Source organism: Pieris brassicae, chromosome 4, assembly GCF_905147105.1.
Source record: "Pieris brassicae chromosome 4, ilPieBrab1.1, whole genome shotgun sequence".
Taxonomy (NCBI): domain Eukaryota; kingdom Metazoa; phylum Arthropoda; class Insecta; order Lepidoptera; family Pieridae; genus Pieris; species Pieris brassicae.
Window position 1 is genome coordinate 1450366 of NC_059668.1, and position 19922 is coordinate 1470287.

General features: G+C 35.7%; 2 protein-coding genes across 2 annotated transcripts; one reads left to right on the forward strand and one right to left on the reverse strand.

Annotated features, from left to right (window-relative positions):
- Window positions 1-953: 953 nt before the first annotated feature.
- On the reverse strand, window positions 954-3149 carry LOC123708724 (peroxisomal membrane protein 11C-like). Its single transcript, XM_045659572.1, has 4 exons — window positions 2732-3149; window positions 1969-2133; window positions 1490-1677; window positions 954-1312 (listed from the first exon to the last, which is right to left on the reverse strand). The coding sequence occupies exons 1-4, from the start codon at window positions 2789-2791 to the stop codon at window positions 1036-1038; spliced, it is 690 nt and encodes a 229-aa protein (XP_045515528.1). The 5' UTR covers window positions 2792-3149; the 3' UTR covers window positions 954-1035.
- A 156-nt stretch (window positions 3150-3305) lies between these two features.
- Window positions 3306-19671, forward strand: LOC123708881 (protein SMG8). The gene is made up of 13 exons (XM_045659875.1): window positions 3306-3510; window positions 3583-3878; window positions 4020-4241; window positions 4315-4564; window positions 5410-5565; window positions 6074-6148; window positions 9218-9375; window positions 10117-10320; window positions 11332-11543; window positions 11804-12020; window positions 17093-17212; window positions 18070-18280; window positions 18962-19671. The coding sequence occupies exons 1-13, from the start codon at window positions 3373-3375 to the stop codon at window positions 19157-19159; spliced, it is 2457 nt and encodes an 818-aa protein (XP_045515831.1). The 5' UTR covers window positions 3306-3372; the 3' UTR covers window positions 19160-19671.
- Window positions 19672-19922: the final 251 nt, after the last annotated feature.

Sequence of the window (19922 nt, forward strand, 5' to 3'; positions counted from 1 at the left end):
TAATATTGTATGTCGTAATAAATTCAATTTTTCTATCAACTATTTCGTTGATTAGATAACCATATGATAAACGAAAATCCTTCCCGATGAGAATTTTCAGTTAGTTAAATACTTTTAAAGAAAAACACGTTTTAAAAATATCGTATATTGAACTAAATACAAATTACTGTATTTTAATTGAGGAACATGTATTACAGGAAAAAGTTCTATACTTAGTAATAATATGAGTAATCATAAGAAAACGCTTAATATCCTGAGGTAAAATTTGTACTAGAATTCTCCCATTGATACAAATTAAACTGTACGAAGCTAGTTTATTGGTAACAATTGAACAATAAGGCATGTTATGTATATTACATAATGAAGAAATACATATACACAAAATAGTGTGTTAAAAAAACAATAGAAAATTAGATTAATCACATCAAAATATTTTTCATATTAGTAAGTTATTTTAAATATAATAATGAATTTGTACTCCAACACTTACATCAACTGTTGATAATTGAGCGTATTTAATTAAATTTTAATGTTATCAATACTGTGATACCGGATTGAAAACCCTGTTTTCAGTATAACATGTTACAAAAGCTACTAATATACTCAATAATTGCAAAGTTTAATCGAGTTCTATACATTATTATATATATATTTTACCTTTAGGGGTGTTTGTGTGATATAATGATATCGGTATTATTATTATTTAGAAAACCGCTGTGGTTTGTATAAATGTTTGTAGTCTTTTTAGGAGCGCGACAAATGCTTTTAAAAACAGTTTAAATTTTTTTTTCGTTGATTAACGTAGGGCTTTCTAATAACTGACTGGGTAGTCCATTTATGAGTCACGGTAGCAAACACCATGTCGCCATATACATTGTTTGCTCTCGATATTCAGAGCCGAACTTGTGTTACCTCTCAAGTCTACGTCATGTTCATCTCTATATCATTTAAATTAATAAAAATTTAGAGTAGGTACACAATATGGACAGCATTCATTACATAATTTCACATTAAAAAAATTGTGGCAAGTATCGATTATTTTAATAAACGTTTCTTTGCAAAGTACATTGCAATACCTATAACAGATGAGGTAGTCGCTATTGCTGCTATTTTGGTGGCACCAATTTTCTCCCCCCAAAGACACCCTGATGGAAGACAACTGACAGCGTGAGTAATATCTAAACATAGCTTGCTAGCCGTAACCATTTGTAGCACAAGCCGTATATCTAGCTTTTGTTTAACATCACTGCCACCTTCAGATTTTTCTAGACAATCTTTGCTCCACCATAAGTGTTGTACTGATTGGATGGTTCTGAAAAATACATTGAATCAAGAATTGATTGAAAATACTTGAAAGTGCATTTTAATGCTTTAAAAACTATACATTATTTAAAACTTGTTATTATCTGCTTATTTTCTTGTATACTAAATTCCTAATTACAAATGTGTAATAGTAATTTAAATGATATTTTACAATGCTTATACATACTGTATAAATGATATATAAAGGCTAGCAGCCCACAGTGCTGTGCTGAACACCTCAAGTTTGTCAGCCATTTCCGTTGACAACTTCAATATGCCAAGTTCATGTAACCAGCAAGCTTTCTCAACTGGCAAGAACACTTGATCAACCATATTAGCTAATACCCCTAATGTTGCAGCTACTTTGGATGACTCCTATAACGAAAATATTGTTATAGAAAAATATTGTTTTAGCATATAATATTGATTACTATATACCTGTGTACTTAATACTACACAGTCAGTGAAATGTACTAAAAAGGCCTTAATTGATACATTTTTTTTTATCTTACATTTAAAATCTTAACTTAATAAGAGTTTTATGATAATGGAGGTTTTTTATAACTGGAAAAAAGAAGTTATCTATTCTGTTTTTATATAAAAAAGAATCTGATCTAATAAATAACTAGTTCTTACAAAAAAATTAAATCTATTTAAGTCACTCACATGTTTTCCTAATCCATAATTATATGTATGCCTGATCATTGGAATATCATCAAAGAGCCTGAGCATCATTCTTGCATTGGAAAGTCGTGAGCCAGCTGCTTGCCATGACTTTTCTCCTATTAGGCAACCATACAGTTTAAAAGTATAACATGCTAGACGGACTACCTAAAAAAATAAGACACTTAATTCCGCCATTACGAAATGTTTCTGATTAACAGAAGTAATATGTGGTTGCCCTGAATAGTAGGAAACTATTTTTATAAATACAATTTCAACAAGCCAATGTAAGCAAAGTTTGAGTTATTTTGGAAATTCAAAAAAAACTTTAATATTTCAAAAATAAAATATAATTTTTCTATGGAAATTGTCATTGTGAATAGGTAGAATATGATTTTTATAGTCTTGAATTTTAGTAAAAATTTCAATTTTATTAAGTCATAAAATGTTTATGAGAATAAAGAAGTTATTAATATGGTAACATGCTAAAAATTCTAATTATTATTTACTGAAAATTAATAATTTAAAACATAATTGTTACTGAAGTGTTGTTATTATAATAAAATACATAGATCATGATTATATAAAGATAGATTAAAATTTAAAAAGAAACTTAATAAGTATCTTTATAAAGTGTAATAAAATACAAATTTATTTTAGTTTATCTCATGCGAAAATATGAATTCACGTGTGAGTTATGGCTTTAAGATTTCATATTTAAATACGCAAATATCAAGGTTATTATGTGGTTTTTCGCATACTTTACCTTGTCCCTTCCGTTATAACTATCCAAAAGTTCACAAATATCATCTATTACAGTTGACATTTCTATAGCTTCTTTTTACTGATACTTTATCAATAACATAAAACACGAGCTATGTGAGTTTTATAAACACGATCAACTTTGCAAATTCATTATCACAACTAAGATAGCGTGGAATGTGGATGAACCTTGACGTTTGAATTAGAAAGGCGATTTTGACTAGTAGTTATATAATAATTATTATTGTCAACGTGATTCCATATCGTAACATTTCTACTTCGTCCTAATTGATTGACATTAATTCTCGCCGTGTTACTTTTTATTAGTTCAAATAAAATTTACGAGAAAATACCAATTCAAAAACACGAAGACATCCAAAAACTAAAAGTTTCATAACAAATGTGAAGTTCTACACAAACTTGATACTCTTGAAATTTGTCAACTTAAACAACTGCTCATTGACATTGACAGCGATCTTTGACAACTTATAATTATTTATTTGTAATGTTTTGATGTTTTAAGCACATATATTAATAGACACTGACAGTCGAAATCTTAGGTTGAGTAATGAGTATTGTCAAATTTTATATCTGTCAAAATATAAAAATAAAGTGAAAACATTCGTGAAATGTAAATATTGAAAAATGAAAGAATTTTCAATTAATGATATTCCAGAATTCTCCAATAAAGATCGTATAGTTATTGTAGGGGTAATAGGAAAATCCCCATATCGTTATCCAAACAAAGCAACATCCTTAGTTCCTTCAGAGTTTTTTTCAGAGGTAATTTTGATATATTAATAATAATCATCGTTGTAACTTATATCTCTTACACTTGGAAACTGTTATTTGCAGAATGGTATCCAATGCCTTTGGGATGAGAGACAAAGTGTCCTATATCTACATGCAGTTACCTACTTCGATACTAACCGGCTTTGCGAACTCGCCAATAACCTATCGGAGAACTCTACCAGTACTGTAAAGGATGCAGATGCAGCTCACTGGCTTGTTGCATCTGGCGAGCTAGCTATAGAGTCATGCAAAGCGTTTGCTCTTCTTTTTCATCTGTGTCATATAGTTATCTTGTCTTCACCAACGCCAGTCTTTGATGTGGGATATTTGCAATTATTCAAGGCTATTGATGCTTATAGGTAAGTGAATGACTAGATAAAGTTCATAGTAGAATTTTGAAAATAAAACAATAATTTAATTGACACTATATGTATTAAATACAACAATCAACTTCCTGAATATATAGGTATAACTTAATTATAGTTACTCTGAACTTCCAGAAATGAATTGACAGGACCAATAACTAGTGCTTTAATAGAAGCTGGAGTGTCAGATGCATGGGAAGCACGTGGTAGATTCTGTTGTCCACGTCTTCTATTCCACTTTCGTCGAGCACCAACACCTTTAAGGAAAAACCCAACAGCTCTTAAGAGACTAGAACATGCCATTGAGGATCAAATTTATTTCATTTTAAGAAAGTCAAGGGTTATTACTAATGTATGGTAAATATCTTTTTTTATAGATACTAGAGGTTATTAAGTATGTTCAAAAATCAATAATGAATTTTTATTTCAGTGTGAAGTCTTCATTTGCTATACCAAAAAACGAAGAATTTGTTTATATAAGTACTGAAGAAGGTACTGGTAATGCACGGGATATGAGTACTCTGGTTCGTGGGTTGGTACAGATGTGTTCTGGCATTCAACCTGAACCTAACAGCCGACAAACATTTGCACAGTTCCTGCAAATGCATCTGGATGTAGCTTTTGAACAGGGATTTAATGATAATGTTGGAAAATATGCAATGAGTACATCTTTTTTTGAAGTGAGTATGACTATTATCAATGTCACGAGGGGTAAGATTCAAAGACTAAATGTAGCTCAAGTATGTGACTACTACCATATTAGTAAGAGTGACAGCCGATATAGATATAGGGATTGTAGACATATGAGATACTTGTCATCAATGTATTGGATTTTGACATGCAGTAGTCGGATGTGCGGTAATGATTCAGAAACAAGAATATATATGTATATAGTCTTGTTTCTGAATCCTTACTCTTGGGGCTTTGTCAAGATGGCTTTAACAGAGGTGTACAGCCACATACTTTTCTTGGCCTGTAAGAGCGTTGCTGTCTGGATAGTGCCAGTAATTAAAAATTAACCATTATAAGGGGAATAATTTGAAATCATGCAGGCTAACTTATAAAAATTTGCGACGGAACTACCAATTTCAGCCACTGGCCAAGAAAGTATGTTGCACTGTATGTAGAAAGTTGACAATTTAATTAACTCCCTATGTCTAGGCATAGAGATCAAAAGCTAAGCCACAGAGTCTATGAATATTTTGAAGACACTGCAAAGTCAAACTAAAACCTTTATTCAGAATAATGATTGTGCCGAATTACATACCATATCTCAGTGTGAAATACAGAGACAATGTTCCCTCTGACATAAAGATTTCTATCATGTTTATATATAATAGCAACTTTTCATCCTAATAAAAAATTTCTTTCTGAAAGTATTAGTTTTGGCATTCAATAAATTTTGTGTTTTATGGATATCCTTAGCAAATAAAAAACATAAACTTTTCAGTAAGGATACTTTACTTAAATAATCACAAAAATATTATTGATTTATCGTGCTGATTGCTTTTGTCATTAATTCCAGTTACCCAGCGCCAAGTCGTGGAGAACACGTGCACAAGCTTTAGTTCCTATTTATATGAAGGAATCCCCAACACTTAGTGATGACCAGGACAATGGAGACGCCCTCTTCGACGCATTGGCTACTGACGTCAGGTTCTCAAAAGCGAGATGTGCTAAGGTACGAAATTAAGTAATGTAAACTTTCATATAAAACAATAATACTAAGGTACACACGTAAGAAGTGAGACTTTTTTATGACCTTATGACCTTATAAAATGATCTACTATATGCAACTTTACAGAAATTGGTTAAATAAAGTTAAATTAGATAAAGTTTAACAAAAGGCTATGAGTATCATACACATTAATACAAATTATACAATTATTTAATTTTACCTTATTACTACTAAGATTATTACAGAATTTCATTAGTTGTAATAGTTTTATTACTCTCATTGTTATCGTTATTAAATATTTTTGTTATGAATGGCTTCGAATCTCTTGAGTCAACCGTGGTAGAGACAAGAAAAAGATGGCTCGTAACGGAAAATTGTGACGTGTAACCGAAAAATGTGACGGTAAATTTTTTCCAACGCCAATAAAGAAGTTTCACTTCAATAAATTCAAATTTTCAATATAGAGCTCCAGAGTATTGAGTATAGTACTAAACAGTGTTTTTTACTTCAGGTGTTACCGATAGCCCAAGCATCCTATGCTGAAGGTCTGCCATCGCACTATTCCAGTCAACATCACAACCACAAGGTTTGTATTGAGATAAATACCCTTAAATTATTTCTTTAGTAAAATAAGAATCCATCTAAATGTAAGCAGAATTAAATAAAATCTAATAAAATTCATTTTCCAAAAATTATGTATGCAAAAAAATACCTTAATTATAATTTAGTGTATATTACAGTTAATATAACTAGTGTATGAATAGCAGGATAGTATTTCGAAAATAAAAAAAAATATTAGGTTATCTGAGAAAAACTGTTGAGTCTAGAAGAACTAAATCGCAAAAGGCTAAAATCTGAATTATCCTAGTGCTGGCACCATCTGGACGAGGATTGGACTCAGTTTGACACCATACAAATGTTTATAATATAAAAATAATGATTTGAATGAGTGCGATCGCTGCGGCGATGCGGTAGTTATCCAATGCGGGACTACCGCTCAGTATACGTTCGCAAGAGCAAGTAGAGGTGTCAGCAAAAGCTTTGTTACTGAATATACGTGGGTAACACTGAAAAAGTTTAGAACTGGCCAGTTAGAAACATTGCTAATAAAAACTTTTTTGAATTTCAATTTTAGAACTCTTTGGTAACCTAATGTAGTGTATTGCATTCATTTGTCGTTTTTTTGTGAATTGGCGGCAAATCTAAAACTCTTGTTACACGTGAAAATGAATCTAACTCGAGAAAATTTTCGTTCAATGATTTATTATGAATTTCGTTGTGGGCTTAATCAACAACAAAGGCTGCGATTAGCATTTCTTAATGAAGCCCCATCTCGTGCCACTATTTACAATTGGGTTAACGAGTTTTGCGTGGACGCAGTAATCTCAATGATGATTCGCGCGTGGGACGTCTTTAAAGAGCTGAAGATAACATCAGTGGTGTGCGACGCATGATAGAGGAAGATAAGAGAGTGACCTATCAGCAGATATAGCAGAATAGCTATAACCTCCTTGTTCTCCAAAATAATGGAATCCATTATTAATGGCCAGCTCTTGAGGTATCTAGAGGGCCACCAGCTGATTAGCGATTATCAGTACGGCTTTCGTCGTGGTCGTTCGGCTGGTGACCTTCTAGTATACCTTACACATAGATGGGTAGAGGCAATTGAGTCCAAGGGGGAGGCGCTAGCGGTTAGTTTGGACATAGCGAAAGCCTTCGATCGGGTGTGGCACAAAGCACTGCTCTCGAAGCTTCCAGCCTACGGGCTTCCCGAGAAATTATGCGACTGGGTCTCCAGCTTTCTGGCCGATCGGAGCATCAAGGTCGTCGTCGACGGAGCATGTTCCGACCTTAAACCCGTGAATGCTGGGGTCCCACAAGGCTGTGTTCTATCCCCGACCCTGTTTCTTCTGCACATCAATGACATGTTGCAACTTAGCAACATTCATTGCTATGCGGACGACAGCACTGAGGATACTCTTTACACTGGCCGGGCAGGTATTTCTCGGGCAGTTGTCGACGAGTACCGGAACAAACTTGTGTCTGAAGTCGAAACTCTACTACGTGGAGTCTCGGACTGGGGTAGACTAAACCTAGTCCAATTTAACCCCAAGAAGACACAAGTTTGCGCGTTTTCCGCGAAAAAAATACCCTTTGTCGCTACTCCTCTTTTCGAAAACACTCTTCTTGAAGCCACAGCCAGCATCGGAATACTTGGCGTTGACATATCGAACGACGTTCAGTTTCGCGGTCATTTGGAGGGAAAGGCTAAATTAGCCTCCAAAAAGCTTGGTGTGCTCAGCAAGGCGAGACGGTACTTCACTCCGGGCTTCCGCTTGCAACTCTATAAAGCGCAAATACGGCCCCACATGGAATACTGTTCTCACCTCTGGGCGGGGGCTCCCCAGTACCAGCTCCTTCCACTTGACCGTATCCAACGAAGAGCGGTTCGAATCGTCGATGACCAATCCCTCTCTGAGCGGCTCGATCCTTTGGCGTTGCGTAGAGATGTGGGGTCACTCTGCATCTTCTACCGCATTTACCATGGAGAGTGTTCAGAGGAGTTGTTCGGATTAATACCTGCAGCTGAGTTTCATCATCGGACGTCGAGGCAGAATACAAAATTCCACCCGTATCACCTCGACGTCCGCCGTTCCACGACTGAGCGTTTTTCAAGGCAATTTTTGCCGCACACCACCGCTATGTGGAACCAGCTGCCCACTGAAGTATTTCCGAACCAATTCGACTTAGGGTCCTTCAAGAAAGGAGCGTACAAATTCTTAAAAGGCCGGCAACGCACTCGCGAGCCCTCTGGCATTGAGAGTGTCCATGGGCGGCGGTATCACTTAACATCAGGTGAGCCTCCTGCCCGTTTGCCCCCTATTTTATAAAAAAAAAAAGATACGGGTAAGCCTAGGCATTGGTATGAGTCAAGTTCAAAAAATATTACACGAACATTTAGGCGTCAGGCTTTGTATCAGATGGATTCGCCATACTTTAACCGATGACCAGAAACACCTTCGCATGGACTGGTGCCAAATGTTACATAAGTTCAACGGCGGTGACTCAAATGCTGTATTTGACATCTAATATATTGCTACGAACCCGAAACCAAAACATAATCAGCTCAGTAGTTGTTTCCTTTCGAGGATCGGACAACTAAGGTAAAGTAAGGAAGAAGTGAAGGAAAAAAGATGATTGCCTCATCATCTTTAGTCGAAAAGGTCATTTCGCGACAGTTGTGCTAGAAGATGGAAGGACACTTACAGCAGACTGGTATGTCAATCGCTGTTTGCCTATTGTCTTGGAAAAAAATCGACAGCAGCGCCCTCGAAGCCGGATCCTCCGTCACCACTCCGCAAAACAGACTGTTGAATATTTGGCTATGGCAGGTATGGAGATAATGAGTCATCCGCCATCCAGTCCTGACCTGGCGGCCTGCGACTTTCATTTATATTCAAGTAAAACAATAAAAGTATTGACAACTTTCTAGATTAAGCCGTTTTTCATTTTCTAAACATTTTCAATGTTACCTAGATATACATGACTGGAAACGCAGCTGAATATTAGAAATTTCTAAAATGTTTGTATGCAGTTAGAATAATTGTTACGCTTGTTAGAACAGTGACTCCTCAAACATTGTCATTGTATGCAGGTGAATATTGCCTTGGGGGTGGTAGAAGCAATGGCCCGAGGTCCATTAGCGGGAGGCGCTCGATCAAGGCTTAGGGCTGCTTGTGCCACAACTTGGAAGACGCGGCGTCTTTGTGAAGCACCCTCGCTTACTTCCCATCCCTGTATTAACCCTGACCAGTGAGTATATTTATTTTGTCGTCTATGCAATCTGTTACACGTCCACAGACGCAAAATAAACGCTAAATATTCTCACTTACAATATTTATTTAACACTCAGCCAGTGTTACCTCAATCACTTATGGAATAAATTTGAGGGATGAACCTTATATTTTATCATAACTAATCAAATTGTAATATAGCAACCTTATTGAGCGTTAAAGGCAGTGGTGTTGCTATTTCCATAATGGCGGCACAGATTAGGTACCAACTAGAAAATTTGATAGATAGGGTTAAGTGGTGCATTCAAATTGATTAATCAAATTGTCAAAGTCATATTTATTGTCAATTTAGTTATTTTTATAATTAAGTTAAAACGCTATAAAGGCATTTAAAAATTTAATCACCTTAAAAATATTACATTACACGAACATAGAGGCAAAACATTATGGAACACTAAGACTGTTAATGAACATTACCTTAGTTTAAGCTATTCATAGTATATATATATATATATATATTATTGTAGAAAATGAAGTCAACTTTATATTGTAATTCGCACCTCTTTTGTGAACTTATAAAAGCCTTACACGGGAGTGATATATAACTTCTAGAAAGGTGATTAACTAGTTACAAGACATTCATGCACATATTGCAAATACATCGTGGTTGGTGCAATTTGTGAACCCGTGTATACTGTATGTATTTTTTAAAAGCACGATATTAAAAAAAAATTTTTTTTTTCTTTTTTAAAATTTCCAGTGACGGTAGCAAAGACCACTCATCCGGCGTTCGTTATATAAGCGTGTGTAATTGTGGTCGAAGTAAATGTTCACGGGACGACCCTTATACGGTGAAAGCTGCTAACTTCACCTTCTACAGCCACGCAGCTGAAGAATGTGGTGTATGTAATACCCTTCAGAGCATAGAATTTCCCGTATTTCAACCTTCTACACCCAGTTTTAGGTATGTTGATTTTTTTATTGGGTTTACGCTAAATGTGTGATTTACTTTGATAATTATTTCAGGATACTGTAATGTTTTATTAACTATGAGCAGTGTTCTCCTATTGGCTTCAGCGTGCGACTCTCGACCCTGAGGTCGTAGGTTCGATCCCCGGCTGTGCACCAATGGATTTTCTTTCTATGTGCGCATTTAAAATTCGCTCGAACGGTGAAGGAAAACATCGTGAGGAAACCGGCTTGTTTTAGACCAAAAAAGTCGACGTCGTGCGTCAGTCACAGAAGGCTGACCTATTAGATTAACAAACTGGTACAGAAATCTGAGGCCCAGACCTAAAAAGGTTGTAGCGGTTGTTTTTTTTAAGTATATTATAATAATAAGTTTAAAAAGTGAAATGTGTATAGATATTTTCGTGGTTTTTTTTATATAATAGGGGATAAGCGGGAGGTGACGCTGACCTGATGTTAAGGGGCTCGCGTCATATTTAAGAATTGGCACGCTCTTTTCATGAAGGACCCTAACTCGTCATCGGACGTCGAGGCAGAATACAAATTTCCACCGGTATCACCTCGACGTCCGCCGTTCCAGGACTGAGCGTTTTTCAAGGCAATTTTAGGCCGCGCACCACCGCTATGTGGGACCAGCTGCCCACTGAAGTATTTCCGAACCAATTCTACTTAGGGTCCTCCAAGAAACGAGCGTACCAATTCTTAAAAGGCAACGCACTCGCGAGCCCTCTGGCATTGAGAGTGTCCATGGGCGGCGGTATCACTTAACATCAGGTATATCTCCTGCCCGAGTCAAGAAGAATTCAGAATTGGTTCGGAAATACTTCAGGGTATAGCTGGTTCTTATATTTAATATTAACTATGTCAAAATTTCAATGTATATATGTCTTAAAGTAGTACAATTCCCAATGTTTATCAAAAAGATACGAAGCCCTAAAAAGGCTTCATTATTTAAGTGTTCGACGAGAGATATTTTATGTGTTCGTAATAAGTTATCTTGTTTCAGGGCAGCGTCTGTCAAGGGTGTTATAGAAGAGGCACCAGAACGGGCTGAAAGATGTGATGGTTCAGGGGAATCTCCAGAAGGTGATCAACACTCAGAAGGCTGGTCGCCTGATGAACTGTCTCCCGGGTCAGCGAAAGATGACGATGACGATGAACCGGCTAGCAGCGGTGATGCACTTAATGTAATGCCTGTTAGAGGAGAAACTGTTTCAGGTAAAGGTTAAACATAAATTATTAAATTACATGCGTTGTTGCTTTTTTTTAAGCAACGCGATGTATAACATATACTGTGACCATGCGCAATGTTTTACGTGACCTTATAGCATGGTCACGGGTTTTAATATTCTTAAGAAAGAGAAAGATTATTTATTTAGTTAACAACTAAGCGACGAAAAATCACTGATTGCTGTCAACTTTAGTTATTTCTGACTATAAAACTTAAAAATCTAAAAAAAAACCTTTCAAAATTCCAGCGAAAGTAATAAGCCGTCAGCCATCCACGACTGAATATCTCCCTGGAATGTTACATATAAATAGTCCCGCTGGCTTGTTGCCCGCCTTTTCGAGCTGGTCGCTGGTGTGTCTTGGCCTGTCGTCTCTATATTCGCACAGCCTGGGGTTGCCTGAGCATTTGCAGCCTGGCTTCCTGCCTCATACGAATTATTTGCTCCCATGGGATTGTGCCGTGCGGTGAGTGTACGAAATAAATCAATGGAATTTCTTATATGAAAATGTATTTTAAATCAATTATATCACATATATTTTCTTTGTAATTAAAAAATTGTATCCACACAGTTGAGAAATATAGCTCACAAAGTCCTATCTATATGATTAAATAATAATAGCCTAAAATTGCTTTTCTTAAACAATTCATCATCGATTTTGTCTAAGCCAAATATTATTTACTAATACCTTATGATTAAAAATTTTGGTCCTTCGAATCCGTACTAGTCAGTTACCTCACAATTACATTCACCGTATAGCTCAGATTTGAATAAGATGCAGGATTTATAGTCTTTATCGGTATTTTACTATTATATTATTTATGATTCGAATCACGAAGAATACTTCATACTACCTCGACGTGCAACAGCTTTGTAAGTTCGTCGAAGAAAAAGAATCTTCTAAATACTTCATACTACCTCGACGTGCAACAGCTTTGTAAGTTCGTCGAAGAAAAAGAATCTTCTAAATACTTCATACTACCTCGACATGCAACAGCTTTGTAAGTTCGTCGAAGAAAAAGAATCTTCTAAATACTTCATACTACCTCGACGTGCAACAGCTTTGTAAGTTCGTCGAAGAAAAAGAATCTTCTAAATACTTCATACTACCTCGACGTGCAACAGCTTTGTAAGTTCGTCGAAGAAAAAGAATCTTCTAAATACTTCATACTACCTCGACGTGCAACAGCTATGTAAGTTCGTCGAAGAAAAAGAATCTTCTAAATACTTCATACTACCTCGACGTGCAACAGCTTTGTAAGTTCGTCGAAGAAAAAGAATCTTCTAAATACTTCATACTACCTCGACATGCAACAGCTTTGTAAGTTCGTCGAAGAAAAAGAATCTTCTAAATACTTCATACTACCTCGACGTGCAACAGCTTTGTAAGTTCGTCGAAGAAAAAGAATCTTCTAAATACTTCATACTACCTCGACATGCAACAGCTTTGTAAGTTCGTCGAAGAAAAAGAATCTTCTAAATACTTCATACTACCTCGACGTGCAACAGCTTTGTAAGTTCGTCGAAGAAAAAGAATCTTCTAAATACTTCATACTACCTCGACGTGCAACAGCTTTGTAAGTTCGTCGAAGAAAAAGAATCTTCTAAATACTTCATACTACCTCGACGTGCAACAGCTATGTAAGTTCGTCGAAGAAAAAGAATCTTCTAAATACTTCATACTACCTCGACATGCAACAGCTTTGTAAGTTCGTCGAAGAAAAAGAATCTTCTAAATACTTCATACTACCTCGACATGCAACAGCTTTGTAAGTTCGTCGAAGAAAAAGAATCTTCTAAATACTTCATACTACCTCGACGTGCAACAGCTTTGTAAGTTCGTCGAAGAAAAAGAATCTTCTAAATACTTCATACTACCTCGACATGCAACAGCTTTGTAAGTTCGTCGAAGAAAAAGAATCTTCTAAATACTTCATACTACCTCGACGTGCAACAGCTTTGTAAGTTCGTCGAAGAAAAAGAATCTTCTAAATACTTCATACTACCTCGACATGCAACAGCTTTGTAAGTTCGTCGAAGAAAAAGAATCTTCTAAATACTTCATACTACCTCGACATGCAACAGCTTTGTAAGTTCGTCGAAGAAAAAGAATCTTCTAAATACTTCATACTACCTCGACGTGCAACAGCTATGTAAGTTCGTCGAAGAAAAAGAATCTTCTAAATACTTCATACTACCTCGACGTGCAACAGCTTTGTAAGTTCGTCGAAGAAAAAGAATCTTCTAAATACTTCATACTACCTCGACGTGCAACAGCTATGTAAGTTCGTCGAAGAAAAAGAATCTTCTAAATACTTCATACTACCTCGACGTGCAACAGCTTTGTAAGTTCGTCGAAGAAAAAGAATCTTCTAAATACTTCATACTACCTCGACGTGCAACAGCTATGTAAGTTCGTCGAAGAAAAAGAATCTTCTAAATACTTCATACTACCTCGACGTGCAACAGCTATGTAAGTTCGTCGAAGAAAAAGAATCTTCTAAATACTTCATACTACCTCGACGTGCAACAGCTTTGTAAGTTCGTCGAAGAAAAAGAATCTTCTAAATACTTCATACTACCTCGACATGCAACAGCTTTGTAAGTTCGTCGAAGAAAAAGAATCTTCTAAATACTTCATACTACCTCGACGTGCAACAGCTTTGTAAGTTCGTCGAAGAAAAAGAATCTTCTAAATACTTCATACTACCTCGACATGCAACAGCTTTGTAAGTTCGTCGAAGAAAAAGAATCTTCTAAATACTTCATACTACCTCGACGTGCAACAGCTTTGTAAGTTCGTCGAAGAAAAAGAATCTTCTAAATACTTCATACTACCTCGACATGCAACAGCTTTGTAAGTTCGTCGAAGAAAAAGAATCTTCTAAATACTTCATACTACCTCGACATGCAACAGCTTTGTAAGTTCGTCGAAGAAAAAGAATCTTCTAAATACTTCATACTACCTCGACGTGCAACAGCTATGTAAGTTCGTCGAAGAAAAAGAATCTTCTAAATACTTCATACTACCTCGACGTGCAACAGCTTTGTAAGTTCGTCGAAGAAAAAGAATCTTCTAAATACTTCATACTACCTCGACGTGCAACAGCTATGTAAGTTCGTCGAAGAAAAAGAATCTTCTAAATACTTCATACTACCTCGACGTGCAACAGCTTTGTAAGTTCGTCGAAGAAAAAGAATCTTCTAAATACTTCATACTACCTCGACATGCAACAGCTTTGTAAGTTCGTCGAAGAAAAAGAATCTTCTAAATACTTCATACTACCTCGACGTGCAACAGCTTTGTAAGTTCGTCGAAGAAAAAGAATCTTCTAAATACTTCATACTACCTCGACATGCAACAGCTTTGTAAGTTCGTCGAAGAAAAAGAATCTTCTAAATACTTCATACTACCTCGACGTGCAACAGCTTTGTAAGTTCGTCGAAGAAAAAGAATCTTCTAAATACTTCATACTACCTCGACATGCAACAGCTTTGTAAGTTCGTCGAAGAAAAAGAATCTTCTAAATACTTCATACTACCTCGACGTGCAACAGCTTTGTAAGTTCGTCGAAGAAAAAGAATCTTCTAAATACTTCATACTACCTCGACGTGCAACAGCTTTGTAAGTTCGTCGAAGAAAAAGAATCTTCTAAATACTTCATACTACCTCGACGTGCAACAGCTTTGTAAGTTCGTCGAAGAAAAAGAATCTTCTAAATACTTCATACTACCTCGACGTGCAACAGCTTTGTAAGTTCGTCGAAGAAAAAGAATCTTCTAAATACTTCATACTACCTCGACGTGCAACAGCTTTGTAAGTTCGTCGAAGAAAAAGAATCTTCTAAATACTTCATACTACCTCGACGTGCAACAGCTTTGTAAGTTCGTCGAAGAAAAAGAATCTTCTAAATACTTCATACTACCTCGACATGCAACAGCTTTGTAAGTTCGTCGAAGAAAAAGAATCTTCTAAATACTTCATACTACCTCGACGTGCAACAGCTTTGTAAGTTCGTCGAAGAAAAAGAATCTTCTAAATACTTCATACTACCTCGACATGCAACAGCTTTGTAAGTTCGTCGAAGAAAAAGAATCTTCTAAATACTTCATACTACCTCGACGTGCAACAGCTTTGTAAGTTCGTCGAAGAAAAAGAATCTTCTAAATACTTCATACTACCTCGACGTGCAACAGCTTTGTAAGTTCGTCGAAGAAAAAGAATCTTCTAAATACTTCATACTACCTCGACGTGCAACAGCTTTGTAAGTTCGTCGAAGAAAAAGAATCTTCTAAATACTTCATACTACCTCGACGTGCAACAGCTTTGTAAGTTCGTCGAAGAAAAAGAATCTTCTAAATACTTCATACTACCTCGACGTGCAACAGCTTTGTAAGTTCGTCGAAGAAAAAGAATCTTCTAAATACTTCATACTACCTCGACGTGCAACAGCTTTGTAAGTTCGTTCCCCGCCTGTATGTTTGTAATACTTCCTGCTACGCCGAAGGGAAGTATCCTGAGATAACATCATCAGCGTGTCTAAGGCAAAGATGGCAGATCATCTACTTGCCTATTACGAAACACTTATAGTAGTCACATTTCCGGTTTATACACTTTGTATATGTATCCTTTTTCTAAAGCTAGAATTCTCTCTTTAAAAAATCTTCCTGATCCCGTCGTGGTGTACCGCGATTACTTCTGCTTCCTCCTCTTCAGATATAGATAGGTAGTACAAGTCAGGCTCAGTGAATATGAGAGGATGATCCATAAATTCGAATCCAGTTTCATGAATATCAGCCATCGCAAATCAGGCGTTATCCTGCTGCAACAAAACAAATGTAGCTATTTTGCCACACCGCCACTATTACGGGGAATTGGCACGTGGTTTGACTTGCGTAATCCCCGTAATAGTGGCTTCATCATTAAAGTAATCGATTATAAACACCATTGTTTTGTGACTGTCCCACAAATACAGCCCATGCTTCGTCAATAGTTATGAATCGAGCTAAAAATCGGTCAAGATTTTGTTGTAACAGCTTTGTGAGTTTCCGTCTCGTTTGTTTCTGGGCGTCAGACAGACAAAGCATCCTGAGCACACAGCGCGCTGAATCTTTATTCATACCCAAATGGCTGTGTAATATTATGGACATTTCCTATATAAATCTTTGTTTGTTTTGCTATAAAACAAATAGCAAGGTCTTGGCGGATCGTCAGAAGTTACGACCTTGTGGAAAACAGCACACCAACTCGCGACCATACATGCTCTTAAGTCTTGATTAACCGGATTCGTAGTCAAACTATTCTGGAAGAGATATTTTACTCACGTGCGATCCTCAATTTTATAGATTTTTAAGAAACAAAAGAGCTGATACCTTTTTTTATTGTTTTTGATACATATAATATCTGTGCTATGCGTAGTAATATTATTTTTTTCTTTCCAAGGAGGTGGTATGTAATCGCATTATCGCTATGAACAAACCCAGTATATATGAGGTCGGTATACATAGCTTTTATAAAAAATATAAACCCTTTTCCAGAATGGAGCATGCAAATATCTGGCGCACATCGTCTCGAGGTCGTGGGAAAGGCGGCTCCCAACATAACCTAACAGTGAAAATATTTATTGGGTTTGAATACGAATGTCCGAGAGGCCATAGGTTAGTTTATATTTATTTAAAAGTAACATCAATATTTGTAGTAAATGCGTTTCACCTTACATTGTTACTTTAATTTTTTGGTCCTTCGAACTAATATGGTTTCGTTAGCAAAATATTTTAATAGGGGCTTTTAAAAGTATATAGTTTATCAACTTTATCGAGAGAGAAGTACCTCAATTGAATTTTATTTTATTGTCCATTTCCAAAATGTGTAATTGACAAGTGGTTTTTATCAAAGAGGCAAGAAGAGAAGAATATTCTTTCCGAATTCTGTAGAACTCCGCTGTTCGCCGTTCAGCCAGATGGATTAGTGCAAAGATTTCTGCATTAAAAATCATGTTTATAGTATACTTCTACTTTTATTTGGACAATACGTAAATGATCGAATAATAATTACAAAAAAAATATATTAAACAGCTCTAACACTATTTTTATCTCATTAATGTATATCCTAGCTACCTTTAGTACTGTCGATCGAAACCCATTCACGGGTAAAGCCCTTCTACAGCTTTCTCCAACTGACTCTGCCTTTCTTTCACCATTCGCTTCGTGCTTCTATTTATACCTCTTCGCCTTCTTCCTTTTGGTCCTTCCGTAACAAAATACGTAAAACAGTATCGGGCTTGTCGTCCATTCAGTTCACTCTATCTTTTCTAAGCTTCCAAAATTCCCATATCTGTATCTCTGCAATAGTTTCGAAGTGACATTTAAAATAATAATAATAATATATAATAATAATAATCTTTATTTATTCTCTCACATATACATACATAGAAGGTTATTGTGATTAAACTAAGATGATAACATGAACAATGATATGTTATAAAAAAATCCTTATTTATTTTGATCACATATAGGTTCATGATGTCCTCCCCAGACTCGGTAATGAGTGGTGGGGGGGTTTCGTGGGGTCGCGATGGGGCAGGGGCGGCAGGAGCTCGTCTGGCAGCCAGCGAGATGCCAATTTATGCCCCTTGTGTGTGCCGCCCCAACACTATGCTGGCGCAGTTGATGCGGCTGCATGTCGTCACGCCGAAAAGCTCGGTGCACGTGACGCTGTCGCCTAAGGTCGGTTTCTAACCTTAAAACTCATTGTGTGACAATTTACACCACCCTTTTTATTAGTTTTGTTATATCTGTGAATGCTATCTATATTCTATTCTCGAATTACACGAATATAAATTAAAAGGCTTAATTTCTGTATTGATAAAAAAATATTATAAGGTCGGCAACGCACTTGCGAGCCCTCTGGCGAATTAAGTGTGTATATGTGGCGGTATCACATAAGATCAGATTAGTCTATAAACCGTTTGCGCCTGTTACATAAATAAAAATATTTTCTTAATTATTTATTCCTTCATAGATTTACGTAGTTCGTGCATACTTAGAGCGTAGTTAAACTTTATATATAGTTATAGTTTAGTTGTATAACAAAGGCTTTCCCCATCTAACACGTACTAGTGCTAGTTTGATTTTTTTATGTATGTATATAATTGATATATATATATATATATATAGTCGTAGTCATAGTCTATATAGTCATGGTGCCCTTTCCTCAACATACTCAACCAAAAACAATGCAAACTATAAAGAGTATCCCAAATTAGCTAATTTTGTATCTCACCTACTGAAAACCCCGCCACAGAATCTATTTAGATAGTTGTTTCTGATATGTTTATAATATAATCTAATGCAACTCCTTAAATTATTAGTGTCTCGGATATTATAATCGCTTTAATATATTCTCAGGTACAACCGGCCCTCGGTGTACCAACATTCGTTCCGCGGCCGGAATCCGAAGGACCAATAAAGCTTAGTAGTTCAGCCTACTGGATACTCCGCCTTCCATACATATATTCTGATGAGAGAGGTCCGGTGCCAAGGCCAAGGAATGCTGCTGGTTACATGGGTTATATGCTTACACCACTATTTGGACTACAAGAATAAGATTGATCATTTAAAAAACATTTTCTGGGACACCTGCAGTTGGACAAGAAGATTTTGTCTTTGTATAGAAGACAGTTTTGTTTTTTTTTTAAACTAAGTCTGATTTTTTATATATATAAGTAACTATGTGAACACTTATTACATAATGAAACTTTAAAATAAATGTTGGTAATAAAGTTTTTTTATTAAAGCGAATTTGTTAAATATTTACAGTTATTCACCACGATAATTCGAATAATTTAATAAATTCACGTTTATATCTCTTACTTTCTGTAAGAGTTATAATCTGTATGTGTCTGGTATAAATCTTTCATTCTGTATTTTTACATTACAAATACAAATATTTGTAATGTCATTAAAAAGTATTTATAAACATATGATGTAACAAGGATTGATTTAAAGTTCTACTGAATTGAAAAAACAATGTGATTATTGTTTATCTTTAACAACACACGCTGTCAACTGAATAAATAAAAGAAATTATGAAGTATGTAGTACTTACATGTATTTAAACTTGCCTTTGTATTTGTTAATTCTGTTTAAAATAAACAAAATATATTTAAATTGTCTTTTATTACAACCTTATACTCTCCTTTAGATGGACATCGATACATAAGTTTGATATTAAATTTAAATTATCATAGAGAATCTTTTATAATTTAAAGATAGAATGTACTCTTTTAAAAAAGTAGGTCAATTAATTCATTTCATGTTAATAAAATAGAGCACACGTAAATAAACTGCATAGAGTATACAATTTAAT

Bases quoted from the DNA above. Each gene is read 5' to 3' on its own strand.
- LOC123708724 (XM_045659572.1), bottom strand. From the start codon at position 2,791: ATGTCAACTGTAATAGATGATATTTGTGAACTTTTGGATAGTTATAAC. The intron at 2,134-2,731 runs GTAAAGTATGCG...TTATTTTTTTAG, and splicing joins GTTATAACGGAAGGGACAAG to GTAGTCCGTCTAGCATGTTA. The intron at 1,678-1,968 runs GTGAGTGACTTA...TTTTCGTTATAG, and splicing joins ATTATGGATTAGGAAAACAT to GAGTCATCCAAAGTAGCTGC.
- LOC123708881 (XM_045659875.1), top strand. From the start codon at position 3,373: ATGAAAGAATTTTCAATTAATGATATTCCAGAATTCTCCAATAAAGAT. The intron at 11,544-11,803 runs GTAAAGGTTAAA...TCAAAATTCCAG, and splicing joins TAGAGGAGAAACTGTTTCAG to CGAAAGTAATAAGCCGTCAG. The intron at 18,281-18,961 runs GTCGGTTTCTAA...ATATATTCTCAG, and splicing joins ACGTGACGCTGTCGCCTAAG to GTACAACCGGCCCTCGGTGT.